We start from the raw sequence: 25,660 nt of genomic DNA, 5'->3' as shown, positions 1-25,660 counted from the left end.
GGCAGCATATGAAAAGATGCTCAGCATCATTTTTTCCTCTTGGAATTGTAAATTAAAGCAATAAGATGTTATTCCACATCTACTGGAATGGCTAAAACCAAGCCAAACCAAGTCCTGTTTCTCTGTCCCCTTGACATCACAAACCGATGGCAAGGGGTCAAAGGAACAGGACTTCTTGTTCATTCCTTGTCCGTGGGAATGAGAAATAGTACAGCCACTTTGGAAAAGAGTTTAGCAGTTTCTTAAAAAATGAAATGTGGTCTTACCCTGCGACCCAGAAATAGCACACCTACTGATTTTAAAAGTTATCCACCTGATCGAAAACTCAAGTCGACATAAAAACCTGCACACAAATGTGTCTAGCAGTTTTATTCATAAGTTCCCCAGCCTGAAAGCAACCGTGAGGGCCTTCAAAAGATGAATGGATAGACAAACTATGGTCATACAGTGAAGGTTATTCAGTGATTTTGAGATTTTGAGAGAGAGAGAGAGAGAGAGAGAGAGAGAGAAACACACTATCAACTCACAAAAAAGGCCTGGATGGAGCCAGGAGCGGTAGCTTGTGCCTGTGGTCCCAGCTACTCTGGAGGCTGGAGGCAGAAGGATCCCTTGAGTCCAGGGTTTTGGAAAACACAGTGAGACTGTCTCCAACAAAACAAAACAAAATAAAACAAAAACAAATAAACAAAAAAACAAAAAACAAACAACAACAAAAAACATGGATTAATTTTAAATTCATGCTGCTAGTGAAAGAAACTGGTCATGAAGCTAGAAAATGCTACACCCTGTGTCATTTCAATCATGTGACATTTTTAGAAAAGGCAAAACTAGAAATGTTAGATCAGTGATTGCTAGGAGGTGGGGTGTGGTGGAGGAGGAGTTGAAGCACAGTGGATTTTTTTTTTTAGGGTCGTGAAACATTCTATTTGATACTATAATGGTGAACATAAGACATTAGGCATCTGTCAGCTCATAGAATTTTACAGTTCAAAGAATAAACCATAATGTATGTAAATTAATAGGGGATGGAGGGATCTCAGATACAATACAGGATGTAACAGAAGCATCTCAGTGTTTGAAACAACATTACAAATGTTGAAACGCCCTAACTGAGAGGTTCCCTGGGAGTAAGGTGCAGGTCTGAGTAACTTCTGGAATGAATGGAGTCTGCCAGATTACAGGCAACCGGAATAGCACACATTATTATCGGTTAATAATCTTGAAACCACTAGACATGCATACTAGAAGTAAGCAATTAACTAAAAGAATGGTGGAATGTTGGAGCCGGGTCTCTCATAGTTGGATTGGGAGGTTACAGATAAGCAAGGGAGGAGGCCACATGACTCATGTAGTAATGGATCAGAGCAGGATGCATGGGGATGATCTCATGCTTGACTTAACATAGATACAGATGGTTACATACAGAAACAGTATTCTATTATATGATAGTGTATATCCTTGCTCTGTCAGCTGAGAAGCCTTCCAACTTAAGGAAACTCCAGCAGCAAAGAGCATACCTCCTACCCAGATCTTGGCTTCTAATACCATTTCCCCCAAAAGGAAGTAGCTAGGGCTTCTTGGATAAAGGGCCAAGCCTAAGACTGGAACAGGAAATACACAAAATGATCCTTGAGTGTCTTGTAGCACCAGAAAGCAAGAAAATTCTCAAAAGTAGGACAGAACAAAATACATAAATTTATTTCTTAAGTACATAAATCCACAATGATGTCAAATGAATATAAGAGTGAATGGAAAGATCTGAATAATAAAAAATGAATTCGTATTGGGTTATAATGCAAAATATAGAATAATAAGTTCATACTGACATAGTAAATGATAAAATAGAGAGAGGAGGAAAGAGCAAGACAAAGAAGTCCTGGACAGAAGAAATCCCAAGCACTTTACCTAGACACTTTACCCCTGAGGAGGTGGAGCAGAGCTCCTACTCAAATTGTGGGCTGGGCACTGTGGCTTTCTTCCAAGGGACATGATATCAAAGGGAGAATAAAAGAGTAACTCTACAGCGAGAAGCTAAATGATAGGGATGACACCAGTGAGGAGTCCTGTGGATGCGTGCACTGCGGATATGCTGCGGTAAGAGTGGAACTTCACCTCTGAGGTCTTCCTCCCAGGAACACATGACCTCAGTCTAATCACGTGATGAGTGAGCATCAGACAAATCTCAATGGAGTGACACTTTACAGAACACCTGACCAATACTCTTCAAAACCGTCAAGGTCATAAAAAACAAGGAAAGTCTAAGAAACAGTCACGACAAAGAAGAGCCTGAGTCTGATGTTGGAATCTAATGTGCTGCCCCGGATGGATGGGATCCTCCTGGAATAGAACACGAACATTACCTAAAAAGAGGAAACCCCAACGGAGTGTGGACTTTTAAAAAATGCATCAATACTGGCCGGGCTTGTGGCTCAGCGGTAGAGCGCTTGCGCAGCATGTGTGGGGCCCTGGGTTTGATCCTCAGCACCACATAACAATAAATAAACAAAATAAAGGTATTTGTCCATCTACAACTCAAAAAAATTTTTTTTTAAATGCATCAATACTGATGGATTGTGACACATACTAATCTGTTAATAGGCAAAAATAGATTGTGTAGGATATTGAAACTTAAGCTGTTTTTAAAGTGAAAGTTGATTAAAAACAAGCAAATGAACAAACACTTGAAGGGAGCCAATGAATGGATTCCCACAGGAAAACAGGAGTGTTCTAGTAGTATTCTATGAAGTGGTCCATTTTTTTAAAAAAGGAAATTTAAGTTTCTGAACTCTTGGAAAGTTTCGGTGTCTGTAGCTTGTAGACACTTTTAATGAAGGCAGCATCCTGCCAAAATATATATATGAAAAAATCCTCAGGGAATGTTCTGGTTTGAATATAGGTGTCCCCCCAAAGCTCCTGTTAATGCAGGGATGTTCGAAGGTGAGATGATTAGATTATGAGAGCTGTAACCTAGTTGTCCATCCTAGTTTGAATGGGCTGACTGGGTGGTAACTGTAGGCAGGTGGGGCATGGCTGGAGGAGGTGGGTCACTGGGGCCTGCCCTGGAAGGCTGCATCTGCCCTTTGGTCCCCTCTCTCTGCTTCCTGGCTGCCACCAGGGGAGCAGCTTTCCTCTGCTGGGCCCTCCCACCTCATGTGCGGCCTCACCTTGACCTAGAGCAAGGGAAACTGAACCCTCTGAAATGGTGAGCCCCAAACAAACTTTTCTTCCTCTAAGTTGTTCTTGTCAGGTATTGCGGTCACAGCAACACAAAAGGCGACGAAAGCAGGGAGGGCGGTAGCTGAAGGAGGATATCTAAGGTTCTCTTGGACCTTTGGAGGACTGCTCCTCCAGCCACTTCAAACCTTGGCAATGCCGTGGGGGGTGCACTGGTTCTCTTCAGGATCCTTCCACACTCCTGTGGTCGCACCACCTCTGCCACTGACATTGGTAGTTACACCCTGCAGGGCAAAAAGGACTCTGACAAAGATCCCCGGTGTGTTAGGTTTTTATTGTCACCCTAACAAATTATCACAAACTTAGTGACTTACAAAAAAACAATAATGTATTATTTCTTTAAGCTGATACAACACAGCTGTCTGACATTCTTGTTATTATTGCCTTTTTTACAAGTGGTAACTGATGCAAGTTTACATAGTCCTCAGGGGTGGACTGGCCTCCAAAGATGGCCACCACATTAGCCTTGCACTGTTTTCTCCGAGAGTTATTTCAGAGAGAAATACTTTCATCCACTGTTGTGTGGATCTGTTAGAGCAACTGAAGCTATTCCTAATATACCTCCTGAGCATAGTCATTTTCCACATTTTCTTATTTCTACCTCTGCAACATCTTCTCTATGCATGATTGCTGCACCCCATCATTCCATGAATTCCTTTCTTCTCTCAGGTACCAAAAGAGTCTCCTAACTGAGATGATTTCTACAGTGGTTCTTAAGGTGACTTTGCCTCTCACGGAATATTTGGCAGTGCTATGATACATCTTTGGTTCTTACAACTGGGGAAGGAAAGGGTTCTACTGGCATTTTGTGGATAAAGACCAGAGATGCTGATAAACATCCTACAATGTACATAACAGTTTCCCAGAACAAAGACTTATATGGCCCAAAAGATCAATATTGTTGACGTTGTGAAGCCCTAATCTAATCCACCACTCTCTACCACTGATATATTTTAGATGTGAGCATGCCCTTAGGGGTTCATGGCTTCCTATCCTCTTTTGAATAGCTTTCCCTAAACTTGGGTGAGTTCCAATATTATGAGTCCTGCCTCCCCAAGGAAGGAGTTCAGATTCTGAATCCCAGTCTCCTTTGTAGGCAGGACTTAGGTGTGGGACCCACATTTCCTCAGTCAGATGCACCCCTGTGAGTCTTTGATTTGGAAATGAGGTGGGAAAACACGATGATTTTGGAAACTTGGAATTTTATCATTACAGGTGGCTACAAACAACAACAACAAAAATACCTGTGGCAGCCATTCCCCAGTGGTTCCTAGAAGCAGTGACAGCAATGTCCTTCAGCATGGGCTGGGTAGCAGCAGCAATCTCAGACATGGTAGTCCTCATGAGTTCTTCTGCATGGTTCTGAGCTTTGTTTATGGAAGATTAGTCCGGGCCACTTCTCTAGTCCTCCCTAAAATTCCCTAAGCTATATATATACAGTACCCTTCAGATATACCCCTTACCTGTGTAGTTTCCCAGAGTCAGCTTCTGTTGACCAGATCTATGGACCATGATAATAAAATCATCCCCTTACAAATCTCTCAGCTTCTCATATAGTCTAGAATGCATCCTAAACCCTTTACATAGCCGAAGGCTTATTATTTATTTTTTTTGGGGGGATGCATTCACTCTGTCATTTATTCTGGTCACACAGAGTCACTCTGGTCCTGCCACCTTTTCTCAATTTCATATTTCTTGCTATTAAAGAATCCTCCTGCAGAGCATCCCCCCTCGATGTATCTATCTGTATCATTAATGGGACATTTTACACGACTGCAAGAGTTGATTCACTCAGTTGTGAACTGCATGGGCAGGACTCTGTCTACAACACTTGGTATGTGATCTGTCACAAGCAGGCAATCAAGACGTTTAAGGAGTGAAGAGCAGGACACGGACAAGTGCTGCCACCTATGGAAGAAACTTTTAAATTTTTTTAAGTTGTAATTGGACTCAATTTTTAAATTTTATTTATTTATTTTTATGTGGTGTTGAGAATCCAACCCAGGGCCTCGCACGTGCTAGGCGAGCCCTCCCAGTCCCTATTGGAAGAAACTTTATTCAACTCTTATGAAGACTTGGACAATGGTTCTGAGAACACAGATGAAATTTGATAATCTCTCTCATCTAAGTTGACCCTCTAAGTGTAGCCAGACTCCAGGATGGCCTCCAGTGATCCCATCTATGGCTAATCATGCCTTTGGGTTGATCCTCTCACACTGAAGGGCTGATTTGGCTATGACAGAAGCAAAGGTGACTTGAGGCTAGCCCATAAAAGACATTGTGGCTTTTGTCTTGGTTTCTCTCTTGGGTCACTTGCTCTGAGGGAAGCCAGCTGCCATGCTCTAGGGACACTCAAACAGCCATCTGGGGTGATGCATGTGGTGAAAACAGGTCTCCTGCCAACAGTCCTGTGAGCGAGGCATCTCAGAAGCTGATCCTGCGGCCCAAGTTCCAATTCTCAGATGACAGCAGCCCTGGCCTACATCTTCACCGTAATCGCACGAGACCTTGAGACAGCACTAGACAGCCACACCACCCCCAAATTCCTGAACTACAGAACCCGTGGGACAACAAACGTTTGCTGCTTCAGCTAGTAAGATCTGGGGGGCGACTGTCAAGCAGCAACAGATGACTAACGCACGGTCCAACCAGAGCAGCGACCACGGTGTTTTACGTCCTGCAACAGGACACACCCGGAGCTGCACTCAGCCTCACGCTTCTGAGGGCAGTGCCACGGGACACGGGGTAGGACCTGGTCCTCGGGGACTGGTGAGCGGTGCAGACCGCAGCATCCTTTCCGGCGCCAACGTCCCTCCAGCCACAGCGCAGCAGAAGCTTGCGGACGGCCCCTAGCTGCGGCGGACTCTGCGCCTGCGCAGTGCGCTTCGCGGCCCAGACCGCGTCGTCGCGCGCCGAGCCATCGATCGCAGGGGCCCCGCGGCAGGCTGGCGGCGCGGGCTCCAGGGGGCGCCCTGCCTGGAGCGGCTGAGAGCGGGCGTTCCAGAGACACGGCAGGAGGAGCGGCCTGCGCCCGCTGCACCTGAGCACCCCCAGTCAGCTGCGGCGGTCGCCGCCGCCCAAAGCCCCGCGGCCGAAGCGGGACCGCCGCCGCCATGAAGCTGCGAGTGCGGCTGGAGAAGCGGACCCGGCCGCTGGACGTGCCCGAGGCGGAGCCGACGCTGGGGCAGCTGCGCGCGCACCTGAGCCAGGCCCTGCTGCCCACCTTGGGGTACAGGTAGGCGGGCGCCCTGCGGGAGTAGCGCGGGGCGGGTGTGGCCGGGCGGCTCGCGGGCGCGGGACCGGGCGGTCACGTGGGGGCTGGCTCTCGGGGCGTCGCCGCCCGGGGGACCCGTGACTGTGACGCGCGAGGCCGGCGGGGCGCTGGGCCGCTGCGCGCCAGGCCGCTCGGGGACCATGGCCCAGCCTCCCGGGGGCGCCGGTCCCCTCCCGGGTGAGTAGCCGGCGGCGTCCGCGGAGCGGAACCGGGAGCCGGACCCACGGCGTGCACGCGGCTTGCGGGACTCGAGGCTGGAGGCGAGCGCGCTCGTGCCACCCTCCCGTTAGCCCGAGTCCTCCTGAGCTGCTGGGGTAGTTCAGTGGAAAAGTTCGCAAAGTTCTGCGCCCAGAGTGAACAGCCCGGCGCCCGTCGATGCCGCCCGCGCTTGTCCCCCGCTGCAGGGCGACGGTAGTGTTCAGCCTGTGGAGTGCGCGGGTGCCGCACCGGCGGGCTCTGACTCTCCCCCTGCACTCTAGCCAGGGAAGCGTGCAGGTGGGATTCAGGTCTGGGAGTTTTCCAGGGCGTGATGCACTTTTTTTCCCCCCCCCTCCTCCTAACATGGAGGTAAACGTTGTCCTTGTCCCCGGAGAACTTGAAATTTGGGGCCGAGAGGTTGAGAAAGATCAAAATTGTCATGAACTTAATGGGGTTGAAGATGAAGCTGCTTTGTGTCCTTGGAGGATACGTCTGGGAATAATAAGAATCTGGGGGTAGAGAGGACGATGTAAGGATGGCCTCTCTTCAAATGCAGAACTTGTGAATTTGAAATTTTATTGTGCCCAGAAAAAAATATTCGCTGGGGCTTTTTAGGCGAATTTTTCAAAAGAAAACCTTTTGAAGAGTATAAAAATCTTTTATAAGAGTTGTACAAAGACAAAAAATGAGGTATTATCATAACTCCTTTGAAACATTATAGTCAATGATATGTTTATTGCTACTGCTTGGGGTCAAGACTAAGTGTATGTGCTGGCATCATTACCCCACCAAGCATTTTTGAAGTTCTCTTGAAGATGTGTGTGTGTGTGTGTGTGTGTGTGTGTGTATCTACATGTGTATGTATAGACATACATGTTTTGTTATTTTTTAAATAGGCAGGATAGTCTTAAAAGGATGTGTAACCTAAAAGGATATGACTGCTTGCACAAGAACCCAAGTTAGTTTCTCTTTCAGGTTTGTTTTTGCAGTTGAGGCTGGTTAACTGCCAGGAATTTAAGTTTCAGTTTGTGAAACTAAATTCATTCTTTTCAAAGTATTCATTTGTTAATAATGTGTTCATTTGATAAAAATATGACATGATTATTTTAAAGTGTCTTTACTGAGCAAGTGGGCTCAGAATTACTATAAAATATTTTTTAAAAGCCTGGAGTTTCTAGAGTTTCATTTTTCTGCTAAAGTTAACCCCCCGCCTCAGTTTCAGAAAATAGAATCTTGGAAAACTACATATAACTTTAGCAGTAGTTCTTCCCTTTTTCTAGAGTGGGAAGGAAAGTTGACATTTTTATTAGGCAAACCATTTTCTACAAATAGGTATTTAAATATACATTGTACTAGATACTGCTTGTAAAAAAAAAAACTCACCCTTTTGCAGTGACTAATGCAACACATTATTCATTTGAGGTGTTTTTTTTTTTTGTCAAAGTTGGAATGGTGTTTCATGGGCAGCTTGCAGATTTCCAACTTTTTGTTTATTAAAGCATTTAGAAAAAGCAGAGCCACTTGTGTTCTAATGAACAGGAATAGTTTCTACTTTAGTAATTTCTCTATCAAGAAAATGTATGTGAAAGAAAAAAATGAATTACTTTGGAGCAACTTTTCAACACATAGAATTTTAAGAAAAACATAGAACTTGATTTTCAGAGGAGTACATCTTCTGTTAACCTCTCCAAAAATTAATCAAAATATCATTGCTAAGTGTAAATGTCTTATAAAATATTTTATAATGCTTTGGTAATTATGCCTCACCACTGTGTGATAAAAAACAATGGTATTCTTCCCAGGTCTAACAGTCCGTTATGCAGAATGGAGAGGTGTTCATTGGTTTGTGCTTGGAGTTCTTATCTTGTGTAATAGTGGTTTTTGGGTTTGTGCTGTATTCCATATAAAAAGACTTTTTTGCTGATTATCAGTAGGAAGGATGAACCTTGTCTTTATTTAAAAAAAATATATATATTTAGTTGTAGTTGGACAAAATACCTTTATTTTTTTTAAATTTATTTTTATGTGGTGCTGAGGATTAAACCCAGTGCCTCACATGTGCTAGGCAAGTGCTCCACCACTGAGCCAGAACCCCAGCCCTAAACCTGTACTTTATATCAGTAGAAGGATGGATTTGTAACCAGTTATTTACATACATTCATCTAACTTTTTATGGTTATGAATATTTGGGGCATGGTTTGGTATTTTGGTATCAATGTAAGCATATTGTTCTGTAAGCACATTGAATAGGCAGCCATAATTTTATCATCATCCCAGTCTTCCAAACTCATATTTGGTGGTGTGTCCATTCCATAAATACTTCATTTGCCAAGAGCTGGATGTACAATTTCAAACTAGATACAGGAGATCCCTGATCTGGATCCTTTTTGGTTCATAAGCGTGGTGATTGGGTGTTCATGCTGTTGTGTGAGATGTGCCTCCCTCTAAGCCTGTTACGAAGTTGGCCTGTTAACCCGTCTGACATGGGAAAAAAAAAAAAAAAAGATCCCTGATCTTCTGAAACTTAAGTTCTAGTGGTAGGTGTGGGGAAGACAGAAGATAGACAAGTAAAGGCCTTGTTTTTATACAGTGGTGTTGCAGTAAAAATAAAACTTGAGAATGAAATAGAGAGTGCTGTAGACTGGGTGGAAACCTTTTCTGAAGTGACCTTTGAGCTGAGCCCTTAGTGATGAGAAGGAGTCAGTCATTTTAAGATCTGGAAAAGCTAACCAGAGGCCCAAAGGCTGCAGTGAGTTGATCTACTCTTCTGAGTGGCTGGGTGGAATCTCATGAGAGAGCCCAGTGAGAGAGAGAATGAATGGCACAGGTGTGGTGGTGCGGGGGGGTTGGGTTTTGGAAGCCATGGTGAGGATTTCATTCAAGTTCAGGTCGGAACCATTGGAGGGTTTTAAGCAGAGGAATGATGTGATCTCATTTATGTTTTAGAAAGAGTATTTCATTGAATTTATTTGTAGCCAATTATAAGACACATTGCTTTACTTAACACTAAGGGGAAAATGCTGTGAATTAAACTAGTATGTCATTGCTTTTGAGAAGCATCCTAATTTCAAAGATGTCAAAATATAAAAAACTATGTATCTTAGAATTGTTGAAAACATGTATTGATGGTAGGGAAGTAGGCTTACGTTTTAGCCATTAGAAATCTATAATCTAGAGTCATGCCATATACCTTATATATATTCCAGCTGTATCATTTAGGGTGGTGGTAATAGGTAGCTCTTACTATCCTTATCCGTCTTTCTTGGCAGTTCTGATACCCGATTTGCAATTACATTGAACAACAAGGATGCCCTCACTGGAGATGAAGAGACCTTGGCTTCGTATGGGATTGTTTCTGGGGACTTGATATGTTTGATTCTTGAAGATGCCATGCCAGCACCTAACTTACCTTCATCCACAGATTCAGAGCATTCCTCACTCCAGAATAATGACCAACCCTCTTTGGCCGCCAGCTCCAGTCAGGCCAGCGTACCTGATGAACAACGGAATGATTCATTCCAAGGACAGGCAGCCCAATCTGATGTCTGGAATGATGACAGTATGGTGAGTATAAAAGACAAAGAGAGTAAAGTAGTTGATAAGTCATTGACGCCTCAGCTAACTTCTGTGCTAGTGGGTGTAGTTGGCATCAGTATGTTGCAAATCACGTTCTCATAGAACATTTTCTTTTTAACTTCTAAATACCTGGACCAAGGTATTTGGGCTGGCATTCTGAAGTACCTAGCTTTGCTCCAAGTATTTTGTTCAAGTACTTACTCCTTCAGATCAATTATCCTTTGGTTTCTGTCACTGTCTCTAAGCTTAGGGTGCCCAGTTTTTCTTCTCTGTTCTATTCCAAGGATATGTAATGTTCTGAATTAGAAAAATCATCTGTGTCCAGATATTTGGATATCAGTTTATTTTAGAAGAGTTATTTCTGCCTTATGCAGGTAATCTGGGGGAATGAGTAAGGATATTTAGCTACATATTTAAATTACATTTCTGAGTCTTTTTTTTTTTTTTTTTTTTTTGCTGATAGACTCACTCAGAGATAACTTTAGTAGAAGGGCAATTCCCTTTAACTTCTGTGTACTTTTTAAAATAGTTCATCTTTATAGGATATGTGATAGTTACTACTTTCCCTTTGAAAATTTTTGACAAATTAATGTTGCCACAAGCTAGTAATTTCTTAAAATCACATTATTTTGTATTCTAAGGTTTGTATAGGGTAACTGTAAAATTGTAGCAAGAAAACTGAGCTTGATGCTTTAAGTCCTTGAAGCAGTATGATCTGCTAAGTAAATGTGGAAGGGAACATTAAAAAGGGAAGTAACACAGATGAGTAAAACTTGAAACCAAAGGAGGTGAATTTTATAAATTAATATAAATTAATTCCTCAGTTCATTGCATTTGGTCATTCATCCAGTACCTGGTCTTTAAGGAGAAACGGGGATAATACATATCAGAGCTGAATGCTGTTCTAATGCAGTTTGGTTACTGCTTTCTATGTCTTGTAAATGATCTGTGGCAAAATGGTCTGTGTAGATGGTGTTAGTGTTTTCTTCATGTCCACCCATGGGAAGGACATGATAAACACACTCCTATCAGAATGGCTCAGAGGATGGCAGTTGGAGAGAGGAGTTAGGAGTCAGGCTGATAAGCCCATGGGGAATTCAGATCTCTCACATGTAGTTTTCAGCTTAGTGTAACCCTTTGTTAATTTTCCAAATATATTCTGTCTCACAATACTGTGAGTAGCAAGTGGCCCAAAGTTAGACATTATGTTAAAAATAAGCTCTTATTTTTCATAATTTAGCTTCATGTTAAGTGGTTTCTGTTTGCTCAAAAAAAAAAAAAAAAAAAAAAAGAAAGAAAAAAAAAATCCCAGACAGGGTTGTGTGCATATGTTTTATGTAGACAGTGTGAATTGTCATTGGCCTCTGGGCTTCAGCAAGTGGATTTGGATCGTTCCACAGTAGGGCTTAGATCCTCAGAGATTTTGGAATAATGGCTGTCACTCTGGCTCCTTATATTCCTCCAGTCTTTCACTCACACTGTGCCCTTTAATGCAAATGTAAACTGAAGAAGAAGAAATCTTATTTGCATTTAGAATTGAGCACAAGCCTAGGAAATGAGATTTCTGAACAGAATTTAATATGATAATTATTGAAGTATGTATTGCATATAAGAGCCTTAGACGGTGAGTCTGGGGATGTGGATTGGTTTCAAATTTTTACTAGCTGGCTACCTTGATTGTGTTATATAATATTTCTGCATTATATCATCTATAAAAAGGCATTATCATCTGTCTTGCCTAATTTATAGGATCATTGTAAGGCACAAATGAGAAAACACTTTGAAATCAAAAACATTATGCAGTTGTGAGATGTCATCCTCTAACATCTGTTTGACAGGCATTTATTGAGTATATTACTATGTGTCAGGTACTGTGTTGGGGTTACATAATGGGTGACTTGTGGTCTGATCCTAGAAGAAAGTGAATGCAGGATGGGTGAGGGAGCAGGGGATGAAGGGCCTTCTTTGCTAAAGAGTTTAGGAATTTTGATTTAATTTCTGTAGACTTGCATTTCTCGGTGTGTCCTCTATGAAAAGCATGTTTTATGGGATTTTAAGTGTCACAGGGATATTGAGGAAGGACAGTGTGTCTTGGTTAAATGTTACACATTGCTGTTATTTTTAGACTTCTCAGAGCTTTTATAATACTGATGTATTTTATGAATATGGTGAGTGAGGTTAGCTGACTGTAGCTTGGAGCATTTTCCATACTTATTTGATTGTGCACTGACTTTTTTCCTAAGAATGTCAAGGGGCACCAACTAAGGCATGATTGAGGGAAATTCTGGTGCCTGTTTTGGGGAAATACTGGTGAGTTTTAAACTGGGACATAGGACATGATTGGATTTTTAATGGCCAAGAAACTGGCAGCAGTGGGTAGAATGTACTAGAAGACAGAATGTGGAGGCAGGAGGAAGCTGCTGGAAGTCAGGAGACAAGAATGAGAGGATGTTCCAGTGGAGTGGGAGGGGCAGCTCGTGGAGCCGCTCACAGTGAGTGTACTGGTTTGGGGTGGGTTAGTGAGGTGGAGGGAGGACTCAAGGATGACTTCTAGGGTGTCTTGGCATGTCAGCCAGAATTATTGCAGTCACAGGACCTGGGGTGGAGGTTAGGTTCCAGGCTCACTTCTTCATGAGGGCTCCCTTAAAATGTCATCTGTTTCTAAACCCAGTGTTGTGCTTTGGCTTTGAGCCTAGGATGCAAAGTGTATTGTATAAAGATAAGTATTTTGAATGAATTCTTTTTCCTTATCCTCTTCAGTCAGGGCCTAGTCAAGCCTTTGAAGCTGAGTCAACCCAAGATGTCGTGGATATGGAGGAGGGCTCAGGCTTCTGTCCCTCAGAACCCATGCTCTGCAGCGAAGCCACGGAAGGGCAAGTGCCACATTCCTTAGAGACCTTGTACCAGTCAGCCAGTTGTTCTAATGCCAGCGATGCCTTGATAGTGTTGGTCCATCTCCTCATGTTGGAGTCAGGGTACATACCTCAGGTAGGTGCCACTAGCAGCACCCACACACCTCATGGGTGTGTGTCCACTGCATCAGTAAACGTCACCAGGGCGTTGTAGTGTTCAGGCTTCTTTATTTAATGGGGTTGGATATTGAGCATAATTGTCGAACACGGTGATAGGCATTCAGTAAATGTGCCCTTCCCTCTTTTCCTTCCTATTTTTTTTGATTCTTCATTTCCTTTTTCAGTATTTAATATTGCAGAGGTAATAGTAACTATAGTTTAAAAAAGACAAAACATTATGTATGATAATATGTGGATTAAGTGGGGCACTGAGTGTGGGTTGGGTGTGCCTACACAGCTGGTTATTTTTTATGTTAATGGCTTTATGAAATGCCAGTAATTTAATATGACTGAGTTAGGAAGAGAGACATTGTTCTTATGTTGTAGTTGCTTATCTGTATTCGCTCATCCATTTGTTAACCGATAAGCATCTACTGATGTCAGGTGCAGGCTTTGTCCCTGCTCTCTGATTGCTCATACAAGTGGGTGATCCCTCTTTGCAAGTTGCTCAGAGTCTGCAAGTGGCAGAGATAAGCAAGCATATAAACTGTAATATGGTCTGGGTTAAGTTTTAGGAGAGACATGATGTATATGGGATGCCAGGGATCACAGAGGAAAACATTTTAAAAGTACAGCTTCTCAAACTTTAATGTGCTAAAGAATGTCTGGGGTCCCATTAGAACACATATTCTGACTCAGTAAATCAAGGGTGAAGTTTGAGCTTGCATACTCCTGCACATGCCCAGGCTGCTGGCCCCTGGGCCACGTGGTTTGTTTCAAGGTGTGGTCATTCACAGATCCTTCACACACGTGGTGTGCTGTGTACTGGGCCAGGAATTAGAAAATCAAAATATTGAACACCCCTGTGCTCAAGTCCATAAATAGATGAAAGAGATAAATAAAAGGAATTATAATATAAATAACAAATAAATTGAGAACATAATAAAACTATATAAAAATACAAACAGAATGTGAGGGAATGACAGGTGTTTTGAAAAGGGCTTTACAAAGAAAGCGATATTTGAACTTGGGATCTTGAATAATGCCTGCTTTGCTGAGGGGAGAAGTGTCTTTGAAGAAATTAACCCTTATTTCTATGATGTTATTTTACCTATTCAAACAAAAATTTTAATAGAAAAATGTTACAATATTCTGTTCTTCATTAATGGTAGGATTACTGATGGGGGGCACATTTTATTAAGGGAGCTGTAAGGAAGGCTCATTTTTAAACAAGTTAGGGGTCTTTTGGATCTTTAATTTTTTTGAGAGTAATGCTTTTCTTCATTGTTCATTTTCCTTTTATTTTATTCCTCAGGGGACTGAAGCCAAAGCTGTGTCCATGCCAGAGAAGTGGAAGTCGAGCGGTGTGTACAGACTGCAGTACACACACCCTCTCTGCGAGGGTGGCTCTGCCGCACTCACCTGCGTGCCTTTGGGAAACCTGGTCATTGTCAATGGTACCTGGATGGCACAGTCATGGTTGCTGGTTCATGAATTAAGTACAGAGCTTAGGAACTTAGTGTGTTTCTCTTCTGAGTCACTTCAGTGATTGGTGATCATGATGTAATTGAATCTCTCAGCTTTCTTTAGTTTCTAGACCAACGACAACATGTGTCTGAGAGATTATAGAACCTGAGATTGATGTGTAGGCCAGCCGCCTTCAGTCTTGGGGCAGCCATGCTCTTTTGATATCTTCACCTTTGCTTTGGGAGCAGCTGTGATAACAGGAGTAAGATGAGTCATATGAACTCTTCCAAGAATATTTTTCTTTTTTTATGCTTGTCGCATATGGCTTTACTTTATATTTTTAATGAAAGTTTTGAACTAGGCTGGTGAGATTGGGCTGAGGCCCCTCTTCACACAGTTTGGCATCTGTGTGACCAGCAATGCATAGAAACACTGCTAAGAGTTCTGAGACTTTAGTGTGTATGTTTTTCCTTCCCTTTTCCCCATGAAAGTTATTCTGAATGAACAATTTTTTAAAAAGTTCTCCTCTTTCATTGAGAAATCTCATTGAGAGACAGTACATTCCTTCTTGTATTTCATTTTAGCTCACATGCCACGTGGGTCCATACCGGCTTCCAGTATTCTCTGGGATTGTCTCATTATCACACAATCTGGGGGTTCATTTGAGTGACCAGGATTTTTTACTTTTATTCTGTTTTCTTTTTGAGGTTTGTCCTTTTAGCTGGTTAAGATGGTATGTAAGATTGGAATGACAGCATTTTTATTTGTTTCCCGTGTTTGAAAAAATGTAGGCATTAGGATGACCATCAGCATTTTGTCAACAATTCTTCACAGTTGGCCTTCACAGTTAGCCTGTGGAGCTCTTAGTTTGACATTCTTACTCGCAGAGCTTCAGTAGCTTCTGCCTTTATCTAAATGCTCTGCTGTGCACATCACGGTTAAAGTTACCAAGTAGTTAATGTGAAGTTGTAATTTTTGCCTCAATTTCTTAAGAAAGCACTTAATGACATGCATATAATAACCTCTGATTTCTTAATTTATGATTAATTTCTTATTCCGATGTTTTGTGCCTTCATTGTTCTTGGCAATTGGCTACTTGAAGGCTTGTGTGGCAGCCAGCCATTCCAGGCTTGGTACTTTGAAAAGGAACAGTGTCCTTAAGTCTCTCCTCACCCAGGGCAGCCTGCTTGGTGCACGTGTGCGTGAACACATCACTGGCTCTTTCATGATGTAGATGAAGTGCGCCTTTGTATGCACGATTAAAATTGAACCCTGTGGTGATGTCAAGAATATTGGTCCTTTGGGCCTAGAGTGTGATGATGCTGTGAAAACTAGCAGGATTCTTTTAATGAACAAGGATAGAACCATTGCCAAGGATTAAATTTTAAAAAAAGAAGAATGTTGTTTTTAGTGACTGCATTAGAAATAATGGTTTTATTGTGTTTGGCTTTCTCCTATTGACCTTGTTGCATATCTCTCAATTGCTAATGAGCGGCTGTTGGTGATTCTTAGTGGGCTGTGTATAAAGATGCTTACTGTAGTTTTAAAAGGTGGTGTATGAGGGTGAATTCACTTCATGCAGGTTTACACTTTTGACCTTGCAGTGGGAGAAAGAAATAGGTGTAGAGCAGTTTGTTTTATATAATGTGTCCTTAGTGCTTGTGGGCAAGGAAATGCAGGCCTGTCTTAAAAAAGGAAGGCGATTGATAAAGTGACATTTAAAAATCATATTTCTTTTGCTTATTTATAGCTACACTAAAAATCAACAGTGAGATTCGAAGTGTGAAAAGATTGCAGCTGCTGCCAGAGTCCTTTATTTGCACAGAGGAACCAGGTGATGTAACTGTGACTTGACATGGGTAAAGCTTTGAGAAGTTCACTTTAGAAAAACCTAGAAAGATAATGTTCAAAATAAGCTAATCCCACAAAGCCAAAGGCTGAATGTTTTCTCTAATATGCGGATGCTAATTCGCAATAAGGAGCGGGGGCACTAGGGAAGAATAGTGTTACTTTAGATTAGGTAGAGGGAAGTGATGGGAGGGGAGGGGAGGGGATATGGGGATAGGAAAGACAGTAGAATGAAACAGACATTATTACTGTATGTATATATGTGACTGCATGACCAATATGATTCTGCAACATGTACACTCAGAAAAATGAGCAATTATATCCTATCTATGTATGATATATCAAGTGCATAAATGCATTCTGTTGTCATGTGTAACTAATTAAAACAAATAAAACAATTTAAAATAAAAAGACTGAAACTTTTAAATGAGATTAAGATGACAGGAGATTGTTCATAATGTCTTTGATTGAACATAGAACTTGGGCATTAGCTGAATTAAAAATCTAATGTGAGATTAGACCAGTATTAACCTTGTTTTTTTTTTTTTTTCCTTTTTATTAACTCCCCTGAGGAGTGTTTGTAAATTTTTTTTCCTCTTTTTCCTTAATTGCTCTCCTCCATTAAGCTTTAATACCACAAATATACTATGACCCTTTGGAAGGTCACAAACCCTTATAGAGCTAGGGTATTGTTTGCTCTCCAGAACCAGGTTTTGTTCCCTTGGGGGCAATCTTGAATTGGATGCATGAACTAGACTGATGAATCTATAAAGGTGCCTTTCTATTAGAATCATAAAAACTTGAAATTCCTTGGCTGTATCACTATATTCATCTCTACCAGGGAGGACTTTGGTATGGAAGAAGTACCCTACACTCTACAGTAATTTTTTTATGACAATTTGATAGGTCAGTAAACAGGTCTAGAGGAGATTAAGTTGCTTCACAGGTATAGACCTAATAAATAGGGGGATTTAGAATTGGAATAGATACATCTGGCTGCTATAATTTTAAAAACAGCTTCTGTAGAGAATCTAGCTCAGATTCTTCTTAATCTTATTTCCCTTATGGAAAAAGGAAATGGAGGCAGAAAGTTAATACCTTTATATAATTTTATGGACTATTTCAATTAAGTATTTAAAATTTTTTTTTTTAGTTGTAGATGGGCACAATGCCTTTATTTTTATTTGTTTTATTTTTATATGGTGCTGAGGATCGAACCCAGAGCCTCACCCACACTAGGCGAGTGTTCTACCACTGAGCCACAACCCCAGCCCCTAATTAAGTATTTTTAATAAGGTGCTTTTATGTTGGGTAGAGATTTGCTGTTTGGCAAGTCATTTTAATGAATTTTACTGTGGGTTATAGTGTAGACCCTAGTAACTTTCTGTAAGTAATGTTATTGGACCTTTTAAGTGCCTAATTATTTATAAGATAGGTTGCTAAAGGAAAATACTGAAAGAAAATCAGTTTCACACTTGAGGAAAGGCCTTGAAACAAGCTTATTTTTAAAATGAGGTCTGGACATTAGATTTCAGACTTGAGATTGCAGGTTCACATGGCAAAGATTTAGAGTTTAACTTCATCTATTTCCTTGTGCTTGTGAATCAATTGATAAATAGCATGTTGCTATAGATAGTGAAGTACATAGACATGGGTGGGAAGGGAGCAGGCAGGTGCTGTTGGTGTATTATGCACTGTGTGTGGAGCTTTCCATTTTAACAACTCTTCCCAGGTAGTGGTGGTCTCTTCCTTAAACAGGTGAGAGTTTGATAGGTAGGTAATTTGTTCCAAGTTGTACACTTGGTAAATGGCAGAAGTAGAGTGGGGACCTCGGGGCAGTTTGGTGTGCTTCCACACCTTACTGTACTTGTGGATCCCCTGGGATCTTATTGAAATGTGGGTTCTGATTGGGCAGGGCTGACATTGCCTGGGTGATGCCAGTTCTGTGGGTCCATGGGGTAAGTTCTGTGGAGCTAGACACCCTTAGGTTTGTACTCTCCCTGCTCTGCCACTCACTGTGGGGCTGTGGACAATGCTTATTGTACTTTGTTCTATTTTTAAAATGGGAATAATAGTATCTGTCTTTTTCTTAGGGGAGAATTGCTGATGTGAGAAAGGCTCAAAAAAATGCTTGGCACTGCTGATACCTAGTCATCATGGGATAAATACTGTTATTTTACTAAGCTCTGAGCTCCATCAGAGCAATTCCCTGCTGTGTGCCCAGGGTCCAGAACGGATTGGTGGACAGTCTGGAAATCCCTGCTTTATGTGTGAATCTCACACAGCAGTTTTCTCTGTGGTCATAGCCTAGGAGCTAGTGGGCTGGGCACAGCTCTGGTGATTTGATTTGGGAATTTTAGCTTTACCTCTGCGATCTATTTTAATCAGTCATGCACTCTGCCTCTTTCTCAACTAGGGACTTTGGTTGCTGTTTATCTGTGAAGGAATTACTTATGAATATTGTTTACCACCTTGATTTGGTGGATACAGAAGACAGACGTCATTTCAAGTTTTTCCACTTGAAAACACTTTTTGTGTTTTGATTTTTATTTTCTAAAAATCTTCTAGGGGAAAATGCAGCCAAAGTGTACAAAGACCTTCAGAAGCTGTCCCGCCTCTTCAAAGACCAGCTGGTGTACCCTCTTCTGGCTGTCACCAGGCAAGGTGAGGAGCGGTGAGGAGTCGCCCCAGTTTAAGACTGGGAACAGCAGTCAGGGGACATGGTATGCTTGGTGACTCTGATGTCTCCCTTCTCTCTTTTCCCCTACTGAAAGTTTCTCTTAAGACTGGGCTTCAGTTTACATCTTCAGTGGTATTACGTCCTTTGTGTGTATTTTCGTAGCATTTTGTCTGTTTTCTTATTGTAGCTTTTTACAGTGTGTCGTAATTGTGTGATTTCTTTCCTTGTAAGGTTGTGAATGGAAAGTAGAGGTAAGTCTTACTCACTTTGGCATTCCATGGTTTAGCACAGATCCCCAAAAGTGTTCAGGAAACACACAAATAACATTAATAAATAGCTTGTACATTGGGCCTAAGTTTTTTGTTTTTGTTTCTTAAGCCAACATTGACTGGGGACTCTGTCCAGCACTTTGTCAGATGTTTACAAGCTGGTGGATATTTAGTGCTAGTAACATTGAAGTAGATTTTATTACACTTGCTTTATGGATGACAGTATCGTGATTCTGTGAGATTTATAGTTCAGTCAAAAGCCTTGTTATTCGTTTTCTCTTATTTGTGTTGCAGTAAAAAATATTTTAAAACTCTTACTCACTTAAAGTGAGCATTTTTGTTAGTCGTGTGCATGTGGTGTGTGGTTTGCTTTCTCTCGAGGCGTGGTCTTTAGCCAGGACATGCTCTCCCTGGGGCAGTGGGAACAGCGAGCAGTGGCCCAACACTGTGTGGGGTCTTAAAGCTTTGTCCCAGAAATGAAGGGTCACTTCCGCTCACATATCACTGGACAGAGTAAGTCAAAAGGGGCCAAACCTGATAGTAGGGGCCCATGGAAGTCTAATCACGGTGGGAAGTAGTTGAGAACCAGCATACGATTTACCACAGTCCTTCAGCTGGTAAGGAGTTTCGGACTTGCACAAACAGATACGTAAGCTTTATGTACTATTTATATGTTGAGAAATAAATATTTTTGATTTCAAGCTGCATGGTGCCCTGGCTATTATTTTCTTCTTTAGTTGGTGATGAGAGAATTTGAAATTTGAATTTGAAAACTCTTGTTTGTTGGGTTTTTTGTTTTCTTTGCTAGTACAGACTAGCATTGTAAATATTGCAGAGGAGCTAGTATAGGTTGAACATCCCCAGGTCTGAAAGTTGAAATCTGAAATACTAAAAAATTGGAAACAAGACCTTCAAAAGGTTTTGGATTTTGGATTTTTGGAATAGGGATGCTTGATCAGTGAAGTTTGTGGAAATATTCTAGGATCAAAAAAACTGAATTCTAAAACACTTCCAGTCCCAAGCATTTCAAATGAAAGATACTTGATTTGTAATTAAAAAAATAATTTTCTTTTGACATTGGTACATATTCTTCTTTGTTTTCCTTTCTTGGCTTTGCTTCTGAATTTCTCTATCTTCCTTTTTCTTTAGCCTGCTAAATGTCAGATAATAGTTATTTCTAACTCTTGAGTGCTTGTGATACACCAAATGTTTTCTAAACATGGTGCTATTTATGCATTTAATTTTCACAACATGGTAAGGTAGGTGCTAGGTAATACTACCAACCCACTGTGCAGGAAATTGACTTAGTTTCACTTGTCCTGAGGCACAGAGCTGGTAAAAGGCAGGGGTGGCGGGGGTGGAACCATTTCTGAAAAGCCAGTGGGTTGTCCATTCACTGCAGCTGAATAGAGGGATTTTATTGCAGTGAATATTGCTGGAGGCAGAATAAGCCAGTGGCAAGTATTTAGCAGTTGACCCTGATATTTATTTAATCTGTATTAAAAAGTATATGTCTTTCTGCAAAATGTAAAGGGAGTGAGGAGCCTAGAGTTGTGTGAGTTCGTGGTAATAGAGTCAGGTGGGGTTAAAGATGTGTGTGGAGGATGCGTACTGGGATAATCGAGAATGACTAGTCTGTCACTGCTTTAGAAAGGAACAGGTGGCAGCTTTTGTGTGGGGAAAACCTGGATGCCCTTGGCTCAGTGTACCTGCTGCTTCTCTCTTCTCTTTTAGCCCTGAACCTTCCAGACGTGTTCGGGTTGGTGGTCCTCCCATTGGAACTGAAGCTGCGGATCTTCCGACTCCTGGATGTTCGCTCTGTGTTGTGTCTGTCTGCAGTCTGTCGGGACCTCTTTATTGCTTCAAGTGACCCGCTGCTGTGGAGGTGTCTGTACCTGCGGGACTTTCGAGGTGATTTCCGTGCGGCCCTGTTAGCTTAGGAAGAGGGTCTTTCTCACTCTGGCTGTCAGGGCCAAGGGTACTTGGCTTTGCCAGATGGTTTTTTTTTTTTTTTTTTGAGTTGCGAATGATAAGGAACACCCTTAGCATAAAGAGATCCTAAGTCTTTGCCTGTGTTCCAGAAACTCTTTCCGCTCATTTTTGTGTTCTCAGCAACACAAATAACCCCTTAGACTCAGTGTATTATTTGAGGATAGAGAAGTGAAAGTAAGACAGGTTTGTTCTCTAAAGCCCCCCTCAGCGTCTTGGAAATGAGCTGTGCTTCTTACCCAGTCAGTGGTTGAGGCCTGTTTGTAGTTAGGGAGCTGCTCACCATTGACATGCTAGGGCAGTGCCAGGTCCATATGGTCACACTGATGTGACCTGGTGATCATTTTGGTGGTGGCGATGACATTAGAATCTGTTTACCAGGTCAAGGCCAAAAGCCTGCTCGTGGCACTTCTTTCTGGTGCCTCTCAGTGTGTTACTGCATGTTGGTGTCTTTCAAACTGTTTGGCCCTCGAGGGAGTCATGATGTCAACTTAATGTCATTTACAGAAATACACTCACCAAAACAAAGCAAAGCCACAATAGAAAAATCAGTATTTTTTTATAAATAGTATCTGTTTATAAAATAGAAATAGACTCCTATTTAGTTATGTTTTTGTAGGTGTAGTCTCTGTTGCAGTGCAAAATACATCTTGTGATTCATACAATAAAAATGGATGATAAGATTTAGCATGTCATCTCAGCAACTAAACATCTGGGGCTAGAAGCCTTTTTTTAAAAGCAGGATACCATATGTAGTCATTTGGACTATTAAAATTTTTGGTTTTTTTCTTTTAAAACTTCAAAATGTGGCCAGTGTGCGTGCCCTGGTTTGTTCCTTTTCCTTCTCCCTGTCACCTACTCTTTTCCTTCTCCCTGTTCCTACTCTCCTGAATCTAAAGTCTAAAATGCTATTTTGTCATAATTGTCAGCAAATATCATTTTTAAAAGTTTTTAAAAATATTTTAATAAAAAAATAAAGACAAAGTGATGAGCACATCTGGAGAGTGGATAAGGATCACAGGTTGTGACATGCAACAAAGGACAGACGCCCTTCCATGCGTGTTGCAGTCTGGGTTTCCAGGGGGATCCAGCTCTCTCATTTCCAGATTGTACTCACAGGCTCCTCCACCAGCTGCATGTCCCTGTGGACAAGTGTTGCAGAGTTGGAGCCTTGACTCTGACTTCTGTGGTTGCAATAATTGGTAGAGAAGACATCGCCATCTTTAATCCAAACTCTTCCGTAGTCCTAAAGTTGGTTGGTATCTTCTGTCCTCATGTCACATATAAGATATAAGCACACAAAAAAGATTTAATTGTGCTCATACTTTTGGTAGTTGAAATCATTCTTTGTGGTTGGGAGGAAATAATCTAACCCAAATATGGAAGAAAGCCTAAATCAGCTTGCCCTGCAGCAAAGAATGAGGATTATGATAGGAACCTTGTTTGGTGCAACAGGGGGAGCAGCTGGCACACCTGGATGAGGCTGGAGAGGACAGTGTGCATGTGACCGGTTGAAGGGTGGGGCGGCCACATGACCCTCCAGAGTCCTTGGGATCACAGTGGGAATTACCACAGTGCACTGGGCAGTGACAGCCGCCCCCCCCCCCCCCCCCAGTGCTATTGAGAAAGGGTTTGAATTAGTTTCAGGAAAGGAATGATGTGTTATGCAAATGTCCCGTGTTCCTCTTTATGCTAAATGGGTAAGTTTCAGTTTCTTTAGGACAAAAACAAATGATGTTTAATCCAGATGAATGAAATGTTTTAATTCCTCATTTTTTGTTTTACTTTCTAGATAGTACTGTCAGAGCTCGAGACACAGATTGGAAAGAGGTAGGTATTTTTAAATATCAAGGCCAGTGTGCTTGACCCAGTAAACTAATGCATCAAGAGTATATTTTCACTTTTATTATGATGTAATGAAACCTAGCTTCAAAAATGAAAACGTTTTCAACTTTTACTTTAGATGTAGTTCTTGTGTTCCTGTAATTATACAGAAAAGAAATTTTTTTTTATTAAAAATTTATTTTTTAGGTGTAGATGGACACAACACAATGCCTTTATTTTTTTTTTTTTATGTGGTGCTGAGGATCAAACCGGGTTCTGCCCGTGCTAGGGGAGCACTCTACCACTGAGCCACAATCCCAGCCCCAGAAAAGAAATCTTAACAAAAAGCCTAAGATTGCTTTCATCTTTACATAAAACATTCTTGCTTTGTTGCAAAAAATAATTTGAGTTGTTGTCCTAGAATAACCTTAACCATTTAGCTAGTTAGCATAGTGTATTGTGCAAAGAACAAACGATATTGATATTGTTTTATTTGCACGTGATTACTATAAAATACTTTGATAAGACTGAGAAAAATTCTTTAGAATGAAGGACTATTATTATTATTATTATTCTCTATTCACCACTCATCGGGTGAATAGAGAAGAATAAAATTCAGTGAAAGTTCTCAAATATGTAAAAAACACAGTACTATTATTTAGGATATGTTCCATACTCAAAAATAGGCACTTATTTTGTATTTTAAGTGGAGGTCCATTGGGGATGTAATTTAGGTGAAAAAAATGAATTAAGTGCTGCCCCTCATCCTTCCAATACCTGACTTTATGTTTTGTGGCATGTCATTTTAAACACATATTTAAATTTCCCATTTTCACAAAAAGCTGACCTACACTTGCGTATCAGCTGGGAGCTCTGAAAAGAATGCCACTCACTTGCCCTCTTTGGATTCACTGTGACCTCAGATTAGCCCAGTGGCTCAGTTGCAGTGGTGTTCAAGAGCAGAACTCACTTGGTGCTGCGCTGAGCGGGGCTGCTGCCCTGTCTGCAGAGACACGCTGGCCTCATCTCTCCTGCGCACTGCTGTCTGCCTGGACGGTGTGGGGAGGAGGGTGGGGAATGGGTGGACGCTGATCAGCTTGACTGCTGGGGAAACATCTAAACCACTTACCATATCTTCTTCTTCTTTTTTTTTTTTTTCTTTCTGTAGTTATACAGGAAGAGGCACAAACAAAGAAAAGAAGCTCAGAGAGGGCGGCACGTGATGTTCCTGCCGTCCTCGCCCTACCCCATCCCATTCTATCCCAGCCCCTTGCACCCCTTCCATCCCAGCTCGCTGCTTCCTCCAGGAATCATCGGTGGTGAATACGACGAAAGACCCACACTTCCCTATGTTGGGGACCCTATCAATTCACTCATCCCGGGGCCCGGGGAGACACCTGGCCAGTTCCCTCCACTCAGACCACGTTTTGATCCAATTGGCCCACTTCCGGGACCAAACCCTATCTTGCCAGGGCGAGGGGGGCCCAATGACAGATTTCCCTTCAGGCCCAGTAGAGGTCGGTCACCTGACAGCCGGCTGTCATTCATGTGATGGTTTGCAATCTCACTCTGAAGCTCAACTGGTTTTGTTTATGTGTTTTAAAGCTGCAGATGCCGTCTCCCTGGGGTGCCGATCTCTAGTGCTGATTCTGAACATGTGGTGAGAGTTGCACTCCCAGAGCTTTCTGTGTTGACAGCTTCAGGGGTGGTGTGGCCCGAAGGCTGCTCTGTGGAAAGGTTGGCCACAGGAATAGTTGGCTACTGATTTCCCTGATCTGGATTCCTCTCTAGAACGGAGTTGTTATACTGATAATGTGCAACAGATTAAAAAACCATCTAAGTTACATGGCTATCTTGACTTCTTTTACAGAAAGATATAGAATAAACATTTAGAACAAGTGCACAGTGTAACTTGGATATTTTAAAAGTATCAAAGAACCTACTGAGTTAAGCAGATTATTATTGCAGGGAATTTATATGTTTCTTTTCTTTTTCTTTTTTTAAAGTGGTCTTCCTTAAGTGAAAACTGAATTTATAAAATCAATAAAAGCAAAACTAGTTCTGTTAAATTTGGGCTGGGTGCGCGCTTTCCCTTTCTCTGTAGCTCTTTCAGGTTATGGTGGAACTTCTGGGCACTGAAACAGCCCTGGCTGAACACTGCTGGCTTATGGGGATTCTTGGTACTGGAGCCGGCTGGAGCGAGGTTGTAGAGACTTCTCTCCCCTCATGTTTTGAACACAGTAGCTTTATTTATAATCTAAGTAGATGTCTTCTTTTTACAACAGTTATG

The 25,660-nt window shown here is 41.8% G+C and overlaps 1 protein-coding gene and 1 non-coding gene across 5 annotated transcripts; both read left to right on the top strand.

The window, feature by feature from the left end:
• The first annotated feature begins 6,219 nt into the window (after positions 1-6,219).
• Fbxo7 (F-box protein 7) lies at positions 6,220-25,214 on the top strand. 4 transcript variants are annotated; one of them, XM_027940865.2, is made up of 9 exons: positions 6,222-6,469; positions 9,976-10,270; positions 13,043-13,270; positions 14,609-14,750; positions 16,511-16,594; positions 19,177-19,272; positions 21,292-21,468; positions 23,339-23,376; positions 24,539-25,214. In XM_027940865.2, the coding sequence occupies exons 1-9, from the start codon at positions 6,348-6,350 to the stop codon at positions 24,920-24,922; spliced, it is 1,566 nt and encodes a 521-aa protein (XP_027796666.1). In that variant the 5' UTR covers positions 6,222-6,347; the 3' UTR covers positions 24,923-25,214. The 4 variants fall into 4 exon arrangements, with proteins under 4 accessions (XP_027796755.1, XP_027796666.1, XP_027796813.2 ...); XM_027941012.2 differs by lacking the exon at positions 6,222-6,469 and adding an exon at positions 6,586-6,685 and having other exon boundaries at positions 10,128-10,270; XM_027941087.2 differs by lacking the exon at positions 6,222-6,469 and adding an exon at positions 6,604-6,685.
• On the top strand, positions 9,087-9,190 carry LOC114088928 (small nucleolar RNA U13). The gene has a single exon (XR_003582093.1). It is a non-coding gene; the product is annotated as a small nucleolar RNA U13 (small nucleolar RNA).
• Positions 25,215-25,660: the final 446 nt, after the last annotated feature.

Source organism: Marmota flaviventris, chromosome 3, assembly GCF_047511675.1.
Source record: "Marmota flaviventris isolate mMarFla1 chromosome 3, mMarFla1.hap1, whole genome shotgun sequence".
NCBI classification, from domain to species: domain Eukaryota; kingdom Metazoa; phylum Chordata; class Mammalia; order Rodentia; family Sciuridae; genus Marmota; species Marmota flaviventris.
This window is presented reverse-complemented; position numbering and strand designations above follow the sequence as displayed.